Source organism: Lindgomyces ingoldianus (genome assembly GCF_010093535.1).
Source record: "Lindgomyces ingoldianus strain ATCC 200398 unplaced genomic scaffold BDR25scaffold_52, whole genome shotgun sequence".
Taxonomy (NCBI): Eukaryota; Fungi; Ascomycota; class Dothideomycetes; order Pleosporales; family Lindgomycetaceae; genus Lindgomyces; species Lindgomyces ingoldianus.
The window spans coordinates 134,072-158,549 of record NW_022985213.1 but is presented as its reverse complement, the minus strand read 5'-3'; the positions used below and the strand labels follow the sequence as shown (position 1 = coordinate 158,549).

At 32.2% G+C, this 24,478-nt stretch overlaps 2 protein-coding genes across 2 annotated transcripts; one reads left to right on the top strand and one right to left on the bottom strand.

The window, feature by feature from the left end:
* Nucleotides 1-5,349: 5,349 nt before the first annotated feature.
* On the bottom strand, nt 5,350-5,601 carry BDR25DRAFT_244073 (uncharacterized protein; the record flags this gene model as incomplete). Its single annotated transcript, XM_033685836.1, has 1 exon — nt 5,350-5,601. The coding sequence occupies one exon, from the start codon at nt 5,599-5,601 to the stop codon at nt 5,350-5,352; it is 252 nt and encodes an 83-aa protein (XP_033540780.1).
* An 11,257-nt stretch (nt 5,602-16,858) lies between these two features.
* Nucleotides 16,859-18,005, top strand: BDR25DRAFT_337634 (uncharacterized protein; the record flags this gene model as incomplete). Its single annotated transcript, XM_033693209.1, has 2 exons — nt 16,859-17,828; nt 17,982-18,005. The coding sequence occupies exons 1-2, from the start codon at nt 16,935-16,937 to the stop codon at nt 18,003-18,005; spliced, it is 918 nt and encodes a 305-aa protein (XP_033540779.1). The 5' UTR covers nt 16,859-16,934.
* Between the last annotated feature and the right edge of the window lie 6,473 nt (nt 18,006-24,478).

The window sequence follows — 24,478 nt, the reverse complement described above, 5'->3', positions numbered from 1 at the left end:
CTAGAGTGTGTTATAAGCTTTATACTAAGGTTTAAGAGTAGTTAAGAGTTAGGCATTAGTAGTTATCTCTAATTTTAATAAGTTATTAGTAGTCTCTAGGTTTCTACCTTAGCGCACTTTTTATAACTTTTCTAAAGGTATTTCTAATTATAGGGGATAAAAAGTTCTAAACCTAAAGGCTTTAGTTAGTAAAAGGTTTTTAAAATTTTATCTATAATAACTAAATAATTTAATGTAATAGTGTATAAAAACTACAACTTAAACTAAATTAGACACTTTTTAGAGTTAGATGTAGTTAAATAAATAATTAATATAATATTATTAATAAGGCTATTACTAGCAAAAGTAAGTTTTCTAATATAATGTAACAGTACAGGCAAGATAATAGGTCTAAATGCAGTAGGAATCTACTTAGAGGCATATAGAAGTGCGTAGGGACTCTAAACCTAGGAATGCTATTATCACCTATAGGCCTTGTACAAAAGGATATTAGAAAACTACTAAGCTAGCTACAGGGGCAAGGTGCGACTAAATACATAAGGGAATAGGGGTAACTGCAGGGGACTAGGTCGACTCATGGTCGGGGCCGATACAGGGACCCTTTGGATAGGATCCGAGCGACCCGAGATGGAACGATTCGTAGAATCGTTACACTAAGTTTTACAGCTGTGCTGTATAACTATTAGGTTTCTTGTATAGCTGCTGTCCTAGGTTATTGTCTAGCAGAGCTAGTTCTTCCTGTTTGAGCCTAAGAGGGTCCTAAACTTAGTTGTTTAGGCAGTAGAGCCTATTGCTAGGATTCTAACTAGTCTACTTGTAGACTGTAACAGCATAGCATTTAAAATAATAATATATATAACTTTAATAAAATAAGCTTTATAATAAACTAGATATTTACTAACTACACTTATACTTAAAACTTTACTTTAAGCTTTAAATAACTTTTAATAAACATACTAAGCTAGTTTATAGTAACATAGCCTAAATTATACTTAGTGTGCAAAGAATTAGCTATATTAGCTATAGCTACTAGCTAAAGGAAAAATTCTTATATATATAACTTAAGTATATGCTTAATAATTACCTACTTTTTATTATTACTTAGCTTTTATAAGTTAGCTATAAAATTAGCTTATAAAAGTTATTTATTATATTAGTTATTTATTATTTTTTAAAAAACTTTATACATAGCTGTAGCATGTAGCTTTAAGTGTGTTATGTTTTATTTAAAAGCTTAAAGTATAAGCTATATCTAATATTCTTTTAGCATGTGTTGCGTTTGCTAAAAGGTCAACCTCCTAGCTAGCACAGCAGAAGGATATATATACGGATAGCTGTACGCGACACACCCCCCAGCTCGAACCGTGGAACGAGAGAGGTAAAACATGGTGAAACAACCTTAACACACTCTCCCTAGCCTAAGCAACAGAACTTAGAGATAGATCTAGTAAGGTAGCCTCTGTAATAGACACACTGCCTAAATACTCTTTGCTAAGCGTAGGAATTAAACACACAGTGCTCTAGGATAATGCAATTCTATTAGTAAAGCAGGGGTGCGCAAATTTTTAAGCGCTAACTATCTGTAACGATTCTCGTTCCATCTCAGGTCGCCTGGAACCCATCCGAAGGGTCTCCGTATCGGCTCCGACCCTGGCTCGACCCTGACTCGACCTGGCCCCGACTCTGCCCTGCCCCCTGCTGTTACCCCTATTCCCTCATGTATTTAGTCGCACCTCGCCCCGTAGCTAGCTCGGTAGTTTTCTGATATCCTTTCGTACAAGGCCTATAGGTGTCAATGGCATTCCCAGGTTCAGAGTCCCCACGCACTCCCATATGCCTCTGAGTGGATTCACACCGCATTCGGACCCATTGTCTTGCCTGCGCCGTTACACTATCTACACTACGCCGCAAACTAGGCTCATAACTGTTGCGTTTGCCAAAAAGTCAACCTCTCAGCTAGCACAGCAGAAGGATATATATACGGATAGCTGTACGCGACAGCATGTCTAAGTAGTATTGGTAGAAATGTATTAGTATAAAAAGAGTAGTTTAGTAGAGTCTTAGTAAAGTAAGCAACTTAGTTGTGCAAGCAACTCGCCTGTTGAGTATGTTAAGTAGAAGCATTAAAAAGTGTAGAATAAAAAGGCTAGCTAAAAAACAAATACATTCTAGTAAAAGTTTAATTATGTTAGTACTAGTCTTTAATATACACTAAAGAAGAGTTGCTTACACACCTAAGTTACTTACTTTTACTAAACTACTCTTTTTATACTAATGTATTTCTAATAACACTACTTAGACATGCTAAAAGAATGTTAGATATAGCTTACACTTTAGGCTTTTAAATAAAACGTATCACTTTTAAAGTAATATGCTACAGCTATATACAGTCCTTACAAGCTTACGTGTAGTCTATAGATGCAGCAACATAGTTTGTTCTTATTCCTAGGTATAGGCAAGGAGTAGAACTAATCTTTAAAGAAGTAAAAGATGTATAAGTTCTTAAGTAAGTACTATTTTATCTAATGTAAAGAATAACAACAACTTTTAACAGTTGTTTAGAGTTAGGTTTATATATACATAGTAGATTATAGGCCTTGCAGGCTGTAACGGCGCAGGCAAGACAATAGGTTTAAATACGGCATGAATCCACTTAGAGGCATATAGTAGTGCGTGGGGACTTAGAAACCTAGGAATTCTATTAACACCTATAGGCCTTGTACAAAAGGATATTAGAAAACTACTAAGCTAGCTAAGAGGAGAGGTGCCACTAAATACTTGGAGATAGGGGTAGGGCAGGGTCAGGGCAGATACGCCGAACCTTTGGATATAGGTTTGTCAGGTAACTTTGAATGGAACAATTCAAGCCAATTGCTACACTCTGCTGCCTCTACTATAGCCTTTACTGCTATTGCTGTGTCTGTTACTGCCTCGGCTGTTATAGATGTAAATAAATACTCTGTAGCTAAGCACTTATACAACACAATTTACTTCACTTCATCAGCTCCTCACATAGCTGCATAATCATACAACCTTTATCCGCAACATCTCACACCTTCCATACGGCCCGCTACTGCTCTAAAAGTCACTGGAAGCAAACCGTACATGGTTAAAGGCGTCTTTCAGCGGACAGATAGCAGATAACAATCAAGTGAAATCTACTCTCACGCAAAGCTTTTTCCGGATCTGATCTTGAGTTACGCAGGGGTATAACGTGAGTAGTGAGTAAGCAGCTTGAGAGGTGGCTGAGCAAGCCTGAGCTCGCCATGAGCCGACGCGAGCTAGCGTGATTGTACCTGATTCGTGCCTGAGCTCGCCGTGAGCCAACATGAGCCAGCGTGATCGTGCCTGATTTCCTCCCTGAGCAGCATGAAGAGGGCCTGAAATTGGGCCCCAATCAGCTCGTAGGGATGTGAGGTGTCAAAGGCTGACTGGTCCCATTTTCGGGCCACAATCTTCCGTGGCTCAGCCCTTTGACCCCTGCACCGGCAACACTTTCCTTTTATCCACAGTCCTCAAGACGATTCATATAATCAAATACACATATTCAGTGACTGGTACTGGTAATAATCTTTGTAATTTTCGCGTATAAACTTGTATAGACCCACTATTCAGTCAAACGGATGAAACAGACTTCAAAGATTCTGAATATCTAACTTTATCCACATCTCGAGTTGCAGAGTTGCAGAGACTCTGCATCAATAGACTATCAGCTTACCGAACCATTGTCCAAAGCCCCTTAATAGTAGCAGTAGGCTCACCAACTTTACAGTAAGGTTGATCTAATCTACTCTGCTCAGAGGAATGCTGCCACTGGACACGCAAGGCAGATTCTCAGATGCTTGGACGAGGATCGATAGGGGGACATAGAACAAAACATCACCATGAAGGAGTATAGGATCTGCCGCCACCTCTAGGGAGCGTCTCATAGACTGACGAATAGCTTGACAGAGCACCCCCAAACGAGCCGGAGGTACGCATTACCGGCGATCCGCCGTCGTCTCAAAGCCAGGTTCAAGGAGTTACAAGCCCTTGGTGACGCATCTAGTAACGAGCTGGCGATATCCGATTGGAGAACGAAGCAGCCATGGAGAGACAGTTTGACCATACTGAGGGAGGCTGTGAGAGCCAGGAACTAGCGGATCGTCTGTGCAGCGAGTCAAATCGTGCTCACCGGGAGGAGAACCCGCGAGACATCGTTCTGTCAAGCGCCTCCTGCTGCCTGAATTGTGATGTGAGCGGCGCATGATGCATAACGAGCATGGTATATACAGCTAGTGTCAGCGGGCCTTCAGAGCGTGACCTGATGGTGGAACAACAGCGTCATCTGCGCAAGCTGAATGGACACAAGAGTCCTGGTATCCCTGCGATGGCTCATCATTTGGCGTCAAAGCAGGTGGCTTATCCGTGCCAGCATGTCTAGGCGCTCAATTCGACCGAAGACTCAATGATAAGCCGTAGGGGTGATTCACCAATCCGCATGGAACAATAAGTTAATACCTCGTGAACATGACCAGGTAGCTGGACATTCATGCGAGCATGTTGTGGTCGAGGCTGCATTGGTAGCCAACTCTTCCGCATCGCCTTCAATAGGTCGGATGGCAGCAATAACATAACGGTTGAACCACCTGCCGACGACTTTGCAGGTCAGGTGCTAGAATTGATTAGCCGAGGATCACTTCTATTTGTTGGAGCACAGGCAGTACTGTCGCCGATGGAGCGATCTGAGTGAAAGTTGTCTTGGCCCCAAAACGAGTGAAAGTAATTGGCACTCAATTGTAGCACACTGACAAGACCAAGAACAATGTGCCAGGGCAGCGTAGGGGTTGTTAACTATATATGCATGGGGTTGGAATTTTGTTCGTATGTTGCAAATTTTGCTGAGAATATCAGTTCAACTCCTGTCCTGCTTCCGGCGTGCTCTGTTTTGCCTCTGACGTCTCCTGTTCTGCTTCCAGCTTCTCCAGAAACATTGATATAGTCCAATCAAAGCCGTTGTCATACTGGAAGTGCCGCCGGCGGAACAGCCGGCGGAACAGGCCAACCAAGCTGGGCCAAAACGGTTTGAAGGACGCGATTTGTGTATCTGCTTAAAATGAATGTGGAAGCGAGCTAGCTCACCGAATGCGCATTCTAAAACCCTACATGAGTACTCCCGACTTGAGGCTGTAGCCTGGATCCCAAATGAGTGACAAGTGGAAATGAACGACCGGTATGGAGGAAATAAACGATCTGCATAGAGGGACTGGGCGACTAGTATCAAGCGGCAAGAGGATAATCTAATCACTATTAGACAAACACTCCGTTCATAGTGAAAAGGAATAGCTGAGTATTCTCTTACCTGGGGTCCTAACAGAGAGGACTATTGCCCGCAATTCTCGTTTGCACATTGTGCCGAGGCGCAGGACTCTTGCAGAATCCACTCTTCCCAGACTTTGTACGAGTACCGCCGCAGGCATGCTTGTAGTCCTCATACACGTGGCCGCACCCATTAGAGTAATAGATATACCAACCGCAGGCACACTGGTCAGGATTGGTGGGGTCATTGCCTAAGTGGTTTCGCACATCGATGTAAATGTTGCCTGGTTGGATGGTTGCCATGACTCGTAAACGAGGATTTTGACGTGAAATAAGACCGAAGAGGTAGGCGTGATTTTTAAAAGAGGAAGTAATGATGTAGAAGATGGGGTTAGAAGCTCTAAAGAAAGAAGAAGGTATTTTACTTGATAACGACTAGAATATATTTACTCACGCTGCGGCATACCTGTTAGATTCAAGATGAAGTGACTGGAGAGCAGGTAGTGTGGAGCCACGGTGGAGATGGATATCGATTGGAATGAGCATCATCATCATCAATCAAATCATCAAATCAATCAAATCATCAATCATCATCATCATCAAATATTACACTATCTCTACCGCCAAGCCCTCTCTCCTATTAGTCCGGATATAAGCCGGCTATTAATTTAATTAGTAGAAAATTAGTAACTAAAAAGCTAGGTTACTGTTTATTTTTAAGCTTTAAGTAATTATTCTGCTATGCTACATGCTTAATCTAGTCTTCTTTTTTTCCTATTATAATTAACTACTGCATAGTTAGGGGTGTAAAAATTACTTCTATAGTGTAATTTTTCCTGCTAAATGTAATTAGCTCTGCTAAGACCTTCTAAGCAAAGCCTACTGCAGGCAAAAAGGGGGTTCTAGAGGATCTCCCCCTAGTTAAGCAAAACAGTAGTGTGACTTTAGGCTTTAGCTCTACATTTACTCTAACTTATTCTAATCTTTTCTAACTAAACATTATCTGCTTTAATACCTTTGCAGCCTTAGTTAACCTTACTTTATAATAATAATAAGTTATAGTAAGCTACTATATTATAGCTATCTGCAATGTACATAAGTGTATTAGGTTATTTTATATTATCTACTAACCTTTATAAAAGATTATAAAGGCCTTAAGATTACACCTAATATAATATTAGCCTAATGTAAAACACTTTTAACTATTTTTTTTTAAGCTATAAAGCTATACTAATTATATTAAAATTAAAAGCATATTTACATACTATAAACTATTATATAGGGGGTAAGAGCTTAGAGGCGTTTTATTACTTAGAATAATAAGTTTAGATAGCTTAAATTTTTTTTTATATAAAATTTTTTTTTAAAAGTTTTTAGCTTAATTAAGTTCTTTTCTAAACTTAATAAAAACACTATTTTAGAAAGAGTAATACTTTTAAAAACTTTAAAAAAATAAATTTATTTAGTGTAGCATAAGCCTTACTGCGCCTTATTTTAATAAGTAAGATTTTAATTTACTTAAAGTTAATTTATTCTTAATCTACTTTAACTTTTTTTAATTAGTACTTTTTTTTTTAACCTGTTCTCTTTTTTCTATTATACAGTGTTATTCTTTTATATTATTGCTATATAGACTTATTGCCTACTTTCTACCTAGTCTGTAATAACTATAGACCCCTCTCTAACTTCCCTACTAATAAAGTTAGAGCTCTTTATTGCTAGTGTAACAGACATAGCTATATAGTATATTACTTTATTATAATTATTATATTCTTTAGAACTTATATCTAGTTTTATCTAGGCGTGTTAGCTATTAGCTAATGTTAACTTTAATGCATAACTCTTAAAACATGTTTAAGCTTGCGCTACTACAGTCTAATTAGGTCTATGCTAGGGCTAACCTGCACATGCTAAGTGTAACACTGCATTAAGTAAAACGCTAGTGCTTAATTAATTATTTTATATATATTAAGACCCTTTTAAGACTTTTACACTTTTTTTTACTCTTTTTACACTATCTGTCTAGATCTATTATAATATATAATTAACTTTTTCTAAGTTCTTTACACTAACTTTTACTCCTTCTACACTGTTTATATGTATATATTATTATAATATATAGCTAACCTTATAAAGACTTGTTTAATTTCTACCCTTTTAACACACTCTAAATTAGCCTGCCCTATTTTTATCTATGTATAGAGATTAGAAGTAACTAAAAGCTAGTCTTTTATAAAATAATTTACTAAAGGTATATATTATTACTACTATAAACTATATTACTCTTATTAACTTTAGTCTAATGCAGAATTTTATAAGTAGCTGTTCTAACTGTAGTGCCTTTTACTAGCCTAAAAAGTAGGTTAATAAGAGTTAGGCAGATTCTTCTTAGTACTCTATATGTTGCCTAATAGGTGATATTAACTTTCTAACCTTTTTAAATCTACCTCTATTCCTGCGTTATCTTTTATAAGGTAGGCACTTACTTAGTAGATCTTTTTAAAAGCATCTTTAATTATATAACGCAGCCTTAGCTTTTACATTAGCTAACTATAAATAAATAAATTAAAGTATGTGTAGCATAAGTGTAAAAGTTTTTTAGATTATAAAAAAGATGTACTATATGCACAGCCTATTAAAGCCTACTAAGGGGGACGTCTTTTTCTACACACAGCTGTACTTTTATAATCCTGCCTAGGCTAATAGTGCGCGTATAGGGCATTAGGCTAATAGTAGTTTTAATCTAACTATACTTACACAGCTACTATAGATAGTTAAGATAGATTATAATAATTCTTAGATTAAAATATATAAAACTATATATAAGTAGTTATAGTAAGCTTATAAGTAAAATAAAAAATTATAGATTACTTTTAATCTATAACTATAGTTAATTATGTAGGCTAGGGCTAATTAACATTAAGAGAACTTACTTATTACTAAAAAAATTACTACTCTAGTTTATAATAAGCTAGTTAAAGATTATAACTAAAATTTTATTTTTTACTACTAACCTAGCTTTAATTTAAGACACTGTTAGTTTCTATACTAAAAAATTAAACATACATATGCAGCATATTAGCCTTTTTACTATGTTTTAATGTTTTTATAAAGTACCTTTAAGTTTTACTATAGTTTATAGCTGTGTACTTTACGCATGTCTTACACCTAAAATACTCTAACTAATTCTAAGTATTACTAATTCTACTTATTTCTCTAGCATAGTAGTTTTATTATGCCTTTTAATTATAGTCTATTATTCTAGTAATTTATTATTAACTACTAGGCTTAGTGTAAATAAAAAAAGTTATAGTAGATTATAGTAAATTAGAGATAGTTACATGCTAATCTATATTAAAAAGTGTGTAATACATTAAATTAAAATAACTTTTAGGCTAATTTAGTTAGAATTTAGACTATTTTTCTTTTAAGTTATATTAGCAGTAGTTGCTTTATTATATAGTGTTATTAAAACTTTATAGCTATTATTTAAAAGCTTAGTTAACTTACTTTATTTATTACTTTTACTACTAATTTTAAATAGCTAGAGTTAGAGCAGGAGATTAGTACGTTCTTTTAGCTATTAGATTAGCTAGATCTAGTTGCGCACGTTTTTAAGCTGCGTCTTAACTCCCTTCTTGCAGACTTTTAGACTAACTATGTATTTAGCTAGTATACTAGTATTATGTATACTATTAAGCACTAGAAGTAGAGTTTGCTTTATGCTTATATTTTACTTTTCTTATATTATAATTACTGTAATTAGTTTCTTAATTTAAACTTTATTAATTAAGTTATATAAGCTAAGCTTTTTATAAAGGCTTAAGATTTAAATAAAGTTTTAAGTAACATTATTAAAACTACTATAGTTTATAGGCTATGTAGAACCTTAAATCCTAGCATGCTCTGTATGTAGACTACAGAGCATTCTCTCTAAGCAACCTGTTAGAAGTAATTCCTAAAGGAATACACTAATAAAACTCTAGTTAGTAAAGATAGTTATTTTATATATTAGTGTTAACTTAGTTTAACTTAGGTTATAAAGTGTTATAGTTAAGATATTATAGTTAATAATTACTAAGTAGTGCCTTATAGTTTATACTTTTTATATAAGTACAACACACATGTTAACATAAAAGTCTATGCCTTTATAAAGTTAGTTAAATATATACATAAGTATATTTATAAGGGCACTAATTAAGTTGTTATTTATATTTAGTAAAAGAATAAAGTTACCTAGTATCTAAACATGCGCTATATTAGACTAACTAAAGCTGTTTAGCAATTAATAGAGTTTAAAGTTTATAAGAAGAAGCCTTCTGTTATTTAATTAGTAGTGTATTTACTAAGATAGCATATAGTTACCTTTTATAACAAGAATAGTGCTAAACAGGTAGAGATTATAGTTAAATAGAAAAGATTATTATTAATAAAATAGTTAAAGTATAATGCCCTTTATATAAATAAGTGTAATCTTTTTTACTAAAACTTTTTAACCTAGTATTATTAAAATCTAGGGAAAGACAGTAGTAAATAGACTTAGTTCTAACATAATTAGTACTTTATTAGTTACATTTACTTTTATAGTTTTTTCTCTAAAAAGTGTTTCTATCTTAAGATGCTTCTTATATAAATTCTAGGCATAATTAGTTTTAAATATTTTTATATAGTTAATAGTTAAATCTAACTTACTTTTAAAAACACTTATTTAGCTTTTAATTTTTTAGTTAAGAATAAATTATAGTAGTATATATTTTTTAAGCTTTAGCATTTAGCACTTACTTTTAAGTTATGTTACGTCTTTCTCTAGGCCTTAGTCTTTAAAAATATAAGTAATTTTATAGTGTTATAAAATAAGTTTTTCTAACATTTATTTAACAACCTACTTTTTTACTTAGAATAAATAGTGTTGCTTTCTAGTATTACTAATTTTATAAAAAATTTATGCTTATAGCTAATTAACTAGGCTATGCTTAAGTTATTTAGAAAAAACCTTTCTAATTTTAACATGCCTATGCTATAAAAATATTAAGTGTAGAAAGCTGTTAATTTATTAGTTGCTAAGCAGCTTAATTATAATGCTATAAAGTAAGATCTTAATTATACTAATATATATAATAAGCTAAATAAAGCCTAACTAAAAGTTTTTTATACTATTACTTAGTCTATTCTTACTATACTATAATTTAGTTGCTACTTTGTTTAGGGCCTTAGTAAAACTAAAAAGACTTTTTTATATAAAACTATTTACACTTATTTTTAGACCTAATATAAAATTATTTTATGCATAGCATTATTTAGCATTACTGCGCTTCTTTTTCCTAGCAGCTACACTGCTTATTATTAGTTTAAGATACCTATTAATATTAAAGATAAATCTACCTACTTTATACATATAGACTCTTCTACTGCAGACCTTATTTATTAGACAGATTTAATTATATAAGATAAAGTCCTAATATAGCACTAGTACTACTTTAAAGCAGTTAACTATATACTATAAAATATTATAAAGAATAACTCTCTATTTAGAGGTATTCTAGTGCTGTTAGAAGGAGACTTTACCTAGATTCTTTTTATTATTTTGCGCAGTAAAAGGTTATAAACTATATAAGCCTACCTTTAGAACTCCTATTTATAGCTATACTTTACTGTTCTACAGCTAACAGAAAATATAAAAATAAAGTAGAGACCTGCTAACTAAGAATATACTTAGTAGATATTAGACTTAGCTAGGCGTAATAAGAAGTCTGTTACGCTTCTTTCTAAAATCTAGTAGTTTTAGTCTGTATCTGCATTCTATTTCTACATTTATTTACTTAATCTACTTTAGAAACCTACTAACTTAGAAGTCTATGCTTTTTTATTAAAGTAAAAGTGTATATTAGCAGTCTAAAATAACACTATTAATTTTTTAAATAACTTTTTATTTAAGCGCTTTAAAAGTGTTGTAATAGAGTTTTACTTTACTAATAAAGTTTACTAATTTTTTTTAGATAGAATTAATTAACTACTAAAAAACCTACTTTAAAGCTTTAATTTACTTAGCCTCTCTTTATCTACTTTATAACTAAAAGTTAGTGTTTTTATTATGCTCTTGTGTAATCTAGATCTAAGGCAAGAATTATATAACAGCACATGTCTTATAGTTACTGCTGTTAGCTAGACAGCACCTTTTTTTATTAGTAGAATACTTAGCAGTAAGTTTAATAGTTAGATCTAAATAATTACACATGTAAAGTTAGTGTCTAAAAATAATAATGCCTTACTTTTTTTAATTATTTAGTATTAAATTCTAGTCTAACTTTATTTTACTATGTTTATTAATAAGTTGTAAAGTTAGTTACTTAAAATTATTAGTGTTAACCTACAACATTCTGTCTTTACCTATAGCTAGTTATATGTAGCCCTTTTATGTGTTACTACTGTATCTAGCATCTTTATTCTAATTCTACCTAGTTTAATAGGTAAGGTAGTTAATATTATATATTCTAAAGTTATTTTATAGACTGCTTTGTACAGTGCATGTACATTTCTACCCTGCTACTATATTTGCTTTATTAGTAACATCTGCTTTTATTATAATTATATTAGTCCTACGCTATTCTATTTTAGGCAGTGCCTTTAGAAATCTAGTTTTAGCTTTGTATAATAACAGATCTAGCCTTAGCCTTTTTAAATTAGGTTTAATTTTTTTTAATTTACTATAATACTTTTTTTTTACTTTTTACTTACTATATTATACTTTTTGTTATTTTACCTTCTATCTACTTACTATATTACTCTTTATGTACACATCTACTAGGGCTATTTTGCCTTCTAACTCTTCTATACATAAAGAGCTTATTAGGCTTATAGCTATTATGCTAAGTATTAAGTAGTAAACATTTATTTAAAAAATGCTTAATTAGCATTATATTATAACTACTTACTTTACCTACATTAATTATAGTCTAACTAGACAAAAGAAGAGAAGTATTAGCTACACCTACTTTAACATAAGCTACTTTTATGCTACTTTATTATATAAGCTAATTTTTTTATAAGACTAAAACCTTTATTATTTTTTTACTATTTTACTTAAGTATAATATTTTCTTTTTTAACTTTAACTATAACCTAGACTAGCTTTTTGTTAATAATAAAGATGTAATAAATTAGTATTAGTAAGGCTATTACTGCAGCCTTTACCTGCCCTATCTAGGGCAGCTTTAGTCCTAGATGTGGTTCCCCTTTACTGTTGTCTAGAAGTAGCTGCTCTAGAATAGACTAGTTTATAGTTAAGTAAGTAATTTACTAAATACTACCTAATTTTATTTACCTTATATATAAAACTATAACATAAAGCTTTTAAGGCTTATGTTTTATAATACTAAAGTAGTTAAACTAAAAAACTTATATTCTAAGCTTAACTTTTATTTCTAGTATACTCTTTAGCTAAGGCATAGGTGTGTAAGGTTAGAAAAATAGTACATATTAAAAAACTCTTCTTGTTAGGTTTAGCTTAATGCTTATTAGGTATATTATTTTAACTAGTCTTTAATCTTTTTTAATTATACTCTAAATTTATTATAATTTTAAATGCTTTATATATTATTTATTAGCATAATATTTTTAGTTATTACTAGAAAATTATAAGCTAGAGTATAAAAATACTTTTTTACTTTTAATAAAGTTAATATCTAGTTTTACTTTTTTTTTTTTATAAGCTACTATAATAGTAGCATGTTACAAAATCTCTAATTAGTGTAGATCTGTTATTAGGTAATTAGGCGCATAAATTAGGCTTATTAGCACTAGTTTAGTTAGAAAAGAAAAGCAGATAATTAATATTAAAAGTAAAAAAAACATTTTACTAATTAGATTAATAAAGATACTACTTACTTTAAGAAGTTAAGAAAGTTTATAAGTGTTTAGAGTTTTAAGCTTTAGCATTATTTTTTTAAAAGTTTTAATAATGTATAGCTACTAATTTACTTTATATTTATTATAGAAATAGTTATATATAGCTTATAATCTAATTATATTAGCTACTTATTATAAAATTATAAACACTGTTTTTTATGCAGTAGGTATATTATTATAAAGTTAATCTATTAACTTTAGCAAGAAAAGTGTTAGTAGGTGTAGTGCTAGAGCAAACTACTGCTACACTAACTTACATCTATTTAGAAAATAAACTAACTATCTAAACCTAGTAAACTAAAAGCAACTCTACTAACTCTACTTAATGCTTTTAGGGTCTACTTTAATTACTTTAGAAAAGATACTAATAATTATTAAGCCTATACTTACACTTTTTAAAAAATTTTCTTTTCTTTAGTGTGCCTTTTATAAAGATAGTTATATTAGTGTAGCCTAGATTATTTACTATAGTCTTAACTTTTTTTTTTTTAATATTGCCTAACTTTAACTAGATTAAGTGTTTATTATAAAATTATTTTATAGCTAATTAAGTCTTAACTTTTTTAATAAATAAAAAGTTAGAACTTAAAAAAGTGTTAGTAAAAACTTTTATATTATTAGCAGCTATAAACTCTTTGTTATTAGTATCTTCTAAGTTCTTATTTTCTTTAGATTAACTTTTAGCTATATTAGTGTTATTTATAGGCCCTTTTACTTTTTTTTTATTACTATTAGCTAAGCTTTTTTTAGCATTAAAAGCTATGCTAACATCTACTACTATGTTAAACTAAGATAATAAAGACTACATTACTTTACTAAGTTTTATGCACTTATCTGTTGTAAGTTTTATTATATCTTTAATTTAGTTTTAGACCTAACTAAACTAAAACTATAGTAATTTATTATTTATAAAAATTACTTCTTAAAATAACTTAATTATAATTAGTAGAGCTGTGTACATATTTTGCTGTATAAGCTAGGCTCTAGTCTTTAGAACTTAGTAACTAAATAAGTTAATTATAAAAGCTATAACTAAATTATAAAAAATAGTAGGTTTATTATAAATTAAAACTAAAGTAGCTTTTTAGGGGCTTAGATCTACCTTAGTTAAAGCTAATCTAAGCTCTTTTAGTATTAGAGTAGATGTTAGCATAGCTAGACCCTTTTATAAAGTAGGGATGCTTTTTAGAGAGGTAGTAATATCTTTAAGCATTACTTTTTTCTTTTTTAACTAATAGACTTTATTTTATTTAATAAATTTAGTTTAATTTACTAATATATATTAGTATTTAGGTATATTTTATTTAAAAAGAGAATAACTTACTTTAAAAATTATAACTTTTACTTTTTATACTATAGTAATAATTTATATAACTATAGCTAAAATAGTTAGAGATATACACATAGTAGATAAACTTACTATTTTTTTTAAGTATTTTTAGTAAAAATTCTATAAGATCTAACTTACTATAAAGGCTACTAGTGCCTTAGCTGCTTTAGAGTGTGTAACTTTAATTAAAACTAAGTTAAAGCTATTTTAAAAAAAATTAACTTATATATACACTATAATAATTTAATTTATTTACATCTTAACTAACTTTAAATAAGCTATTATAACTTTTATATTTAGATCTTTTATAAACTTAGAGCCTATTAGGCGCCTAAAAAGTCCTATTATCTTTATAGTAGTTTAGACCTCTTTATATAGTAGCTTTAAATTAATAATTTTATATAAATTAGTGTTCTTTATAGAAGAGTTAGACTACTTAAATTTACTGCTTAAAAGTTTAAGCTAAAGTATAATTTTTTTTTTTTTTTTACTTTTAGTTAGCTTTAACTTAGCTTTAGCTAAATTTATTTAATAAAGTAAAATAATTAGAGTTAGAGCAGGTAGGGCCTAACCTATGCTATATCTATAATGTCTATACTAGGAATATAGTAGCATAAACTGCTGCTAGAAAGAGTACAGTCTGCCTAAAGCAAACAGAGGTGCTTTATGTTAAGGCTACTAGGTGTTCTAGTACAGACCCTAAGCCTGCAGATATTAACTCTAGGCCTGCAGATATAGACCTTGCAGTGGCAGATATAGTCTGTAACTTAGCTAATAAGTAAATTACTGCTAATATTCTCTATAGCTAGATATAAGTTAGATATAAGTAAAAGTAAGCTATAAAAAAATATTATTAGTTTAATTTTTTTTTAAGTTATATTAATTTAAATTAATCTAAATTTACTTATACTTTTACTATACTATTGCTAGCTTTAATCTTAGCTGCCTTATAAGCTGTACAGTCTAGTCTAGCTAAAGGCGCAGGCAGGCACTGTCTAGTTTAGTCCTGCCTGCAATGCTATTAGACTTAGGTAAGACTATGTGTCTTCTAGTTAGGACGTATTAGGCATAGAAGGTAAAAAAGTAGGTCCTAATAACATGTTATTTAATAAAGTAGGTTTATTATTATCTAGCACTTTTATTTTTTCTAATTAGCTCTAGATTATAACATGTATAAAGTAAAACTTACTATTACTATTAGCACTAGCTTTTTTAGCTAAGAGGTTCTAGCTTCTAGTTAGGCCTTTACTTTAAAAATTAATAATAACCTTAGTATTAATTTTTAGTAATAAAGGCTTATTATTAAGTTATAACTAGTTATTATCTAGTGTTATTATAGTGTTATTAGACATAGTCTGCTATGTTAAAAGTAAGTAAAAAGTGTTAAAGGCTATTCTAATTAAATTTTAACTTAAAATGTGTAGATAGAGTAAGATATGTACTTATAGCGTTTTTAGCAGTTTAAGATTAGCTAGTAAGGTTGCACTGCCCTAGTTAGGTGGGTTGGTGGGCGTGGCAGGAGGAGATGTGAAGCTGGGTTGGTTAGATTGTTTATTGTGGCGGCTGTGCGCGTAAGCGAGCTGTTACGTAATCATTCCTAATTAGGACTAGCCCCCTTCTTCCTGGAAAGGAAGGCTAATCTGCTCGTCTCTTAGCATATCATTTCTAGAAGCGCTTCATTTGAAACCACGAATATCTTTGGCTAAGCAGCTACGTCACTGCTATAATATCATCCGCGCGCTTAATCTCGCGTAGTTGGCCTCGCCAGGCGCCTAATGTTGGATGAGGCGTGGCGTAGTTCGGCGATGCTTGCTACGCCGCACTCAGCTTCTGGAAAATAAGTCACTCTCGTCCTATGATAGCACAAGGCTGATTCTCCGCCAACCTTAATTTTACATGCAACGAAATCGAAAATAGAACCTCTCGCTTGGCCAACTAGAAAGGCGGCTAGTGAGAGCCAATATATCTCCTGACTTAGTGGTCTTGGCAAAATGCCAAGGCTGGCTAAGAAGTGCAACCCAGAAAGCTCTTTTCTCACAGCGGGTTGTAAAACTTCTTTCTTCACACTTTTCCCGGAACGCCGCATCATACATATGCACTTCATTACCGCCGTGGCATTTGGAACCCCGGCTCTGAGTTTTAATCCTGCCGTATTCGTTCGCCCTATCAGTCTTCCAAGATACTGTTCCCCTTACAGCGCATTACTTTCTCCCGCTACTCCTTAAGGCATTTTCTTCCGACTCGGAGACCGAACAGTTCCTTCTTATTCTGAGCGAAATTGAGAAGTCTTCTCACTCTTCATCATGATCTCTCCAGAGGATAGATTCTGGATTGTTGGTGAAGCTATTTGTGGAAATGTGCATAGAGGCTATATCATTGATAGGGATCAACGCCGATGGTATATGGTCTCCGGTCCAAAGAAGCTCCTACCGCCGGAGGAAGAGAAGGAGATTGTCGTTCTAGAGCGTTACATCAACCAGCTTCCTCACAACGCTCACGCAATCACCGTGGACGACAACGGGTTACTAGTTTCAGTATCAACAAACCCCGAAGATGATCCTACTTTAATTCCTTATTATGCGCGTTACTCGGACGCACCATCCCTTCAAGGCTGCCTTACTATTAGGTTGTCAAGTCTCACCGAATTGGATCGGCTTGGACCGGGTGTGGACTTCGTGAGTTATATTGACAGGGCTGCAACTCAAAAAGTGGTTTTCAAATACAGCATGATCGTTCAGTGGACACAGCAGATATGGAAGGAAATGCATCTCGCTAAGAGCTTCCGGCACCCCAACCTTGTCCCATTCGATCGCGTTGTTATAGACGACGTTGAATCGCGTGTCCTCGGATTTACTACAACATATATTCCCGGGGGCACCCTCGATCAAAAACGAAACCGCGTTTTCCTATTCGAGTGGCTACAGCAGCTTACCGCAGTGGTTCACTACCTAAACCTAGAGTTGGGTGTTGTACATCAAGATATAGCGCCGCGAAATCTTTTGATCGATCCTACGACAAACAAGATCCTACTATTCGACTTCGATCGTGCTGCTCCAGTCAGCCACACGGTTCCAGTGCGGAATGATGTCACAGGTGTGATATTTACTCTTTGCGAAATCATCACCGAGGACGGCCATCTTCGCGAAGTACCGTTTACAGAGCCGGATCCACAGCAAGTGCAGAGCCTCGAACAATGGCCGGTGCGATGCAAGCTCGATAGCGACGTCGCTCGATTCCGAAAGCATCTAAATGATTGGGTTCGGCAGCGGACATACGCCAGCCATGGCCCGGATCAAGTCAAGTGGCCCGACACGCCTCTTACATGGGCTCAGGAGGGGGCATATGGCAAACGACTCGACAAGGGAGCGAGATCCAAACAAAGTGGAATGAGTGTATTGTAAGGTCTAAGGAGCTCGATAGAGCTCTGAGCTGACTATATACTGTACGAGATAGGAGCTATGCCTAATGAGTGAATAGTGCAGTACATGGGTATGATATCGCGTGAGACACGTGCGACACACCCCCCCCAGCTTTAACAAAGTAAATACTAAAGCAAAGCTGTACAAAAAGAAGTTAGTAGGCTTAGGCTTTAAAGCTAATGTTAGTAGAGTAAGCCTTTAGGGCGTTACTTAGGCAGATAAGGCCTAGTTGTTTAATAAATGCTTAATGCTTTTATTAAGGTAAAAACTTAGTAAGGCTATTAGCTAGCATGTCTGTAGTAGGGATCTAGTGTATGCAAATTCTTCTTTCCTGTACCTCTTAGCAAAGCTAGTAGTTGTAAATGTTAACATGCTTAGGCTTAGTATTAAGTTTAAAGTCTTTTACTATAGCTTATATAGTTTGTTAATTATTGCATAGTAAAGTAAGCTCTTCTTTAGTGTTAAAGTTTATATTAGTAAAGAATTACTTCTACTACTCTAGGTAGCTAGTAGTGTAAGAGAGAGCTAAAAGCTTTACTTTAGTTATTAATTTAGTAACTAAGTGCTATAAAAAGGCCTTCTAATTAACAGCTGCGCTAAATAGTGTAAATAGCATGCTGTTAGAGCTGCAGTAACTAGCTTTATTATTACTATAAGCAGCATTTAATGCGCTGTAAAAGACAGGTCTTTAGGATAAATAAGTAAAGGTCTTTAAGTACTAAAGTGTATAGTCTTTAGTGCTGTAAAGGTACTTAATAACATGATAAGCAGCCTTCTAGTGTTTATCTAAGAAGTTAACTAGGTATTTAGAGAGCTTTAAATGTGCTTTAGTAACATTAGGTCTAATAGTAGTAGCAGCATAGCTAATAGAGCTAACGCGCTGCTAGTATGCTATAATCTTTTATGTGTTTATTTTAGTTATCTAATTAAGCTACAAAAGTAGTGCTAATGCATTTAGTAGAGTAATTAGCTAAGAACATGTGCAACTAGTATTAAGATTAAAGTAAGTAGCAAGCTGCTTAATGTATAACTTTTAGCTAAGCTATATAGTGCAGTTAACCTTATTACAGTTAATTTAAATGCTAAGAAACTAGTTTAGTTCTCTTATAGCTTAGATCTTATAAATCTTTATAAGCTTAATTTTAAATTAGTCTAGATGCTTCTTATACTCTAGTAGGTAAAGAATAATAATGTTATTAATATAGAAGTAAACTAAAAGCTTTTTATTAGCAAAAAGATAATTAACTTTAAAAACTTAAAAAAAGCTAAGCTTTTTAAGTAACTTAGTAAGTGTTACAATCCTTGCTTCGGGAAAGCACTTAGGTCAATGTTGTTCCTGGTGGGGTAGGACGGGGGGTAGGGGCTAACAGTAGGGTGTACAGTCCTACGTAAAGGCTATTAGGCTAATAGAGCAAGGTAGAGTGACTAGATTATAGTTTGCCCTTAAGCAGCAGTATAGTGGCCAGGTTAAACAGTCCTGTTAGACAGGGTTAGAGGTATACATAGTGTAGATATACAAATAGTATTGCAGCTTATTATAAAGCTAGAATGCTACTTAGTCTATGTAAAAAATAAACTAAACATTAAACACACCTCTTAAAAGTTATTTAAGGTTAGAACTATAACGTACCTAACAGGTTGGCCGGCCACACGGGTTGGCCGGCCACTTTTGCTAAGCCCCTACTAAACTCTACCTATCTACATAATGCCTTAACAACAACACTAGATTAAATCTTCTAAAGAATGTTAGATACAGCTTACTTTTTAGGCTCTTAAATAAGACTAAAAACTCTTTTTATAACACACTATAGCTATCTATAATGTCTTTTACATAACACTAAGTAATTAACGCGCTAGACAGCCTTTATAAGCAGAATGCTAGCTTAAATTAAGGAATCTAACTAAGCTTAAAAAAAAGGTAGTTATTAAGTATATACTTAAGCTTATTACACGTAGATTTCTCTCTAGGCTTATAGCTGTAGCTAATATAGCTAATTCTTTGCCTACAGAGTGTAATCTAGGCTAGGTTAGCTTAAACTAGCCTAGTATGTAAGTTAAGCACTGCCCTAAGTTTATAATAAAGTTTAATTATAAGTATAGTTATAAAAAAGCACCTTATAAAAATCTAGAGGTTATCTAGGGCTAGTTTTACCTAGTAGCTAACATAAAAGCTAAGTATAGTATCTAAGATAAAAACATGTATAACTTTAATAAGTTAGGCTTTATAATAGGCTAGATATTAACTAGAGTAGTTATTATAGCTTTAGAGAAATAAAGACAGCTAAAGGTAATATAGTAAAGTAATAAAAAGTAGATAATAGTTATCTTAAGCATTAATATAATAAAGTAGGTTATAAAATTATAAAGCTTTAAGCAGTAAATAAAGCTGCTACATAATATAGATTACATAAAAAAAATTTAAGTAAAAAAAACCTTAATAGTTAAAAATAAGGCTTATCTAACTACTTTAAAGAAGTTTAAAGCGTGTAGTAATAGGAAAAAGCTAAAGACATAAGTGCACGCTAAAAAAAGTAAGCTAAGTTAAAGGTAATACAAGCAGTGTAATTAAACTAGGCATAACTTACGTACATGTAAGTAAGTAGTAGAAGTAGACTCTAAATAATATCTTATGTTGTATTACTTTATATAGGGCTAAAGTAGGCTGTTTTACAAGAGAATAGGGTAGTTTTAGTAGGGGCTTAGCAAAAGTGGCCGGCCAACCTGTTAGGTACGTTATACATGTCTTTATAATATTAAAATAAGCTAAATAAGTTTGTGTAAGCCTACTAAGCGCAGCTCTATAAACTCTCTTAGGCTTGTTAGATCTATAGCCTACCTTCCTATTAGATAACACATTCTTCTATAACTGTAGGTAGCTACGCCGCTTCTGTATCCTCTAATTAGTCTATAAGCAAGCCCTGTCCTAACCTAATTAAATTGTGGAGCACTACTAGTAGAGTTACATTAGTCTAACCATAGACTGTAACACAATGCCCCTCCTTCCTAGCAGCGTCCTTACTGCTCTGCTTACACAACTGCGTTAGTAAAAGTATATTTATAAAGTAAATGTCTACCTACTAAAAGGCATCCTTAATATTTATCTTTTTTATGCTAAATAGCTTGTTAGTCTTATTTGTTCTATTATCCTTATGCTATTTCTTATTTTAATTCTTTTTATTAGACAAAGATGCAGCCCTACAGCACTTACTAGTTATTAGAGTTGTCTTATGTATTAACCTTATTATTAAATAAGTGTGTAGAATGTGTAAGGAAAAACAGCAAGTGCAACACTTTTATTTTAGACACTGCATAAAATTAGTTAGAGAAGGAGAAGAAGAAACTTCTTTAGAATGCTGCAGCAGCAAAAGCTTATAAGTAAAAGCTTAATAAAAAGATAACTTAATAGCTCTAAAAGTTAGTTAAGGCAAAGGCTAGGGAGCGTTCTAAATAAGATTATATCTAAAAATTACTAGATCTGTTAGAGGCTTAGCGCGCACAGTACTTAAAGGGGGACCTCTCCTCTTTAGACAAGATAGAAGCCCTTAAGGCTAAGGCAGAAGGTTGTCTATTTTTTTAACCTTCCTTAGTAGGGACTTGTCTCTAAAGGCTGCTGCTATCTAGTAATAACATAGCTACTTCTTTTAAGATAGGTGCTTTGTTGCCTAGCTAGTTTCTTTTAAATAAGCCTAAAGGTACTCTGATACTAACAGCTACGCGTTCTGCAAATTCTTAGCTAGTTTCTAAGTGTTTTTACTAGTAGGCTATCTCTTCTAGTTTACTAAGAACTTTTTTTTATTTTTTTAGTTACTAATAATGCATTTTACTTTATACTTAGTTTTTTTATCTTTCTATTTTTATATAGATAAAGGGATTTCTTTAAACGCTTTTTCTAATTTAGAAACATAGAACTATAGGTGTATTTTTATATTCAGGGGAAGCTTAAGCTTACAGTTATTCTACTAAGTCTATAAGACTTTATAGGGTTCTATCCTCTTTTCTGCTAGCTTCTTAGAGGGTCTAGGTATCTTAAGGTTCTTAGTTTTAAGGTACACATAGTCTCCTAGGTAAATTTTTAGTGTAGGTTGTTGTAATTTGTTTGCATATTGTTCTATTATCTTCTAACTAGATCTAGCCTTAATTGCTAATTTTTTGTGTATGTTTTTTAAGTTTAATAACTAGTTAATAGATTCTTAAAGATTAGTAGGTTAATTTCCTTATATTATAAAATAGGGGTTGTAGCTAAAATTTGCTTTATGTCTTTATAAGTTATTCTTGTTGCAGGTATCGCATTCTCTAAGCACCTTAGTGCATAGTTGTTTTACCTTTAGTATACGCTGTGGTATAGCAGCTTGTAGTTTTTTCTAGAGGGTGCCTATCCCTAGGTGTCTGTACATTAGAGACTTGTAATATTTGTAGATTAGGTTTTTCTATCCTTGTTTACTTACTGTAAGCATGTAGGATTCTTTAATAAGTTAGAGCTTATTATAAATCTATTCTTTCTTAGTTTCTTTAAAGAGGGTAAACTTCTTTATTCTTTTTTTTCTTTATTAAAGTAGTCTAGTTTGCAGCTAAGGGCGTTAGCCTACTAGTTTTGTGCGCCTAGGACGTGTTTAATAACGCAGTTAAACTAGGCAAGTTCTATTGCCTATCTTATGTGTATAGGTGATAGCTTTTTTACAGTTAGAAATGTAACTAAGTTTACATAGTCTGTTATAATGTAGAAGGGTTTTGCTATCCTGTGCAGTTCTGTTGCCTATACTTATACTACGTTTAATATTGCTTTTAATTCTTTGTTAGGTATACTGTAGCCTGCTTTAGGTCCTAAAAACTTAGCAGAGTAGTATGCTACTAGGTGCTATTTACTGTCCTCCTGTTTCTAGTAGAAGGTGGCGCCGCTTACTTCTAAAGACGCGTCTGTGTAGATCTTTGTATCTAGCTGTAGGTTGTACATCTTTAGTACTAGTTTAGTTATTATAGCACGTTTTAGTGTCACAAATGCTTTATTTATTTATAAAGTCTAGACAAACTTTACTGTTGCTCTTTTCTTAGTAGTAGCGTTTATTAAAGGTATAGTAATTTTTAAATAGTTTCTAATTATTTGTCTAACATAGCCTAATAGTCTAAGGAATCCTTTAACCTCTTTAACTGTTATAGGTTCTAGCTATTTTAATACTTTTTATATTTTAGCTAGGTTAATTTTTATTTTGTTACTATTAATTATAAATCTTAAGTACTCTGTTTTAGTAACATAGAATTTATATTTAGAGAGCTGTAAGTAGAGTTTGTACTTCTTTAGTTTCTCTAAAACTTTTTATACTTTTTGTACGTAATCCTCTAGGCTGTTTTTTAAGTAAATAAGGACATTGTTTAGGTATACTAAGGCAAAGACATTAAAGTAAGAGTTAAAGGCTATGTTAATAATTTACTAGAATGTTGCTAAGGTGTTTGTTAAGCTAAACAGCATTACTAGCAGTTTATATAGTCCTTATAAAGTTTAAAAGGCTATAGGCTATCTATCTTCTTCTTTTATTCTTATTTTGTTAAATCTATTCTGTATATTAAACTTTATAAAGTATTAAGTTCCTTTTAACTAGTTTATAATGTCTTATATAATTAGTAAAGAGAACTAATTTTAAATTATGTTATTATTTAAAGTTCTATAGTTCTAATAGACTTAGATTTTTTCTTTTTTTTTATAAAGACTACTGCTAAAGCAACTAGGCTGTAGCTTTCTTAAATATAGCCTTATACTAACATTTAGTTAACATACTTCTATAAGGCTTCTTTCTATACCCTTGTTAGAGGGCAGAGCTTATAGGTCTTTAGGTTGTAGTCTTTTATTAGGTTAATAGCATAATCCTAAGGCTAGTGTAGAGGCAATTTTTTTAAGTTAGCAGGCGTCTTAAACATTTCTTAGTAGTTCTTATACTTAGTAGGAATCTTGTTTTCTGCTTAAATTTTATAAATTCTAACTTATTTTACATTCTTATTAGCCTTAAGTTTTTTATTAAAAAAATTTTTAAGTTTTTTTTTTATTATTTTTATTACTTAGGCTTTTAGTTTTATGTAAGAGAACCTCTAAGGTTTCTTTTTCTTAGGCTAGTAACTGCTACCCTGCTTTGCTTATTTGTAGACTAGGCATAGATTATTATAGCATGCTAACTAGGTTATGCGTGCGTAGTTCTTAAGGCCTTTTATAGTTATTATTTTTTAATTAATAGTAGGGTTATGTTTTCTAAGCTAGTTATAGCCTAAAATTACATTATATTTGCCTCTTAGTAAAAGTATGCTTATAGATTTCTAATTTTTTGTATTTAGTGTTTTAAAGTCTTCTTTATATACTTTTAAGTTAATCTATCCTTTACTATATTTTATTAAGGATGTGTTAGCAAGGGTTACCTTAAATAAGTTCTTCTTAATTTAAAATAAAATATTTTACTAGTCTACCTAGTTTTTATCAATTATTATCAGATTGAAGCACTGTTTCTAGGCTTCCTAAGATGAATGATGGGTTTAGATGTGATGTA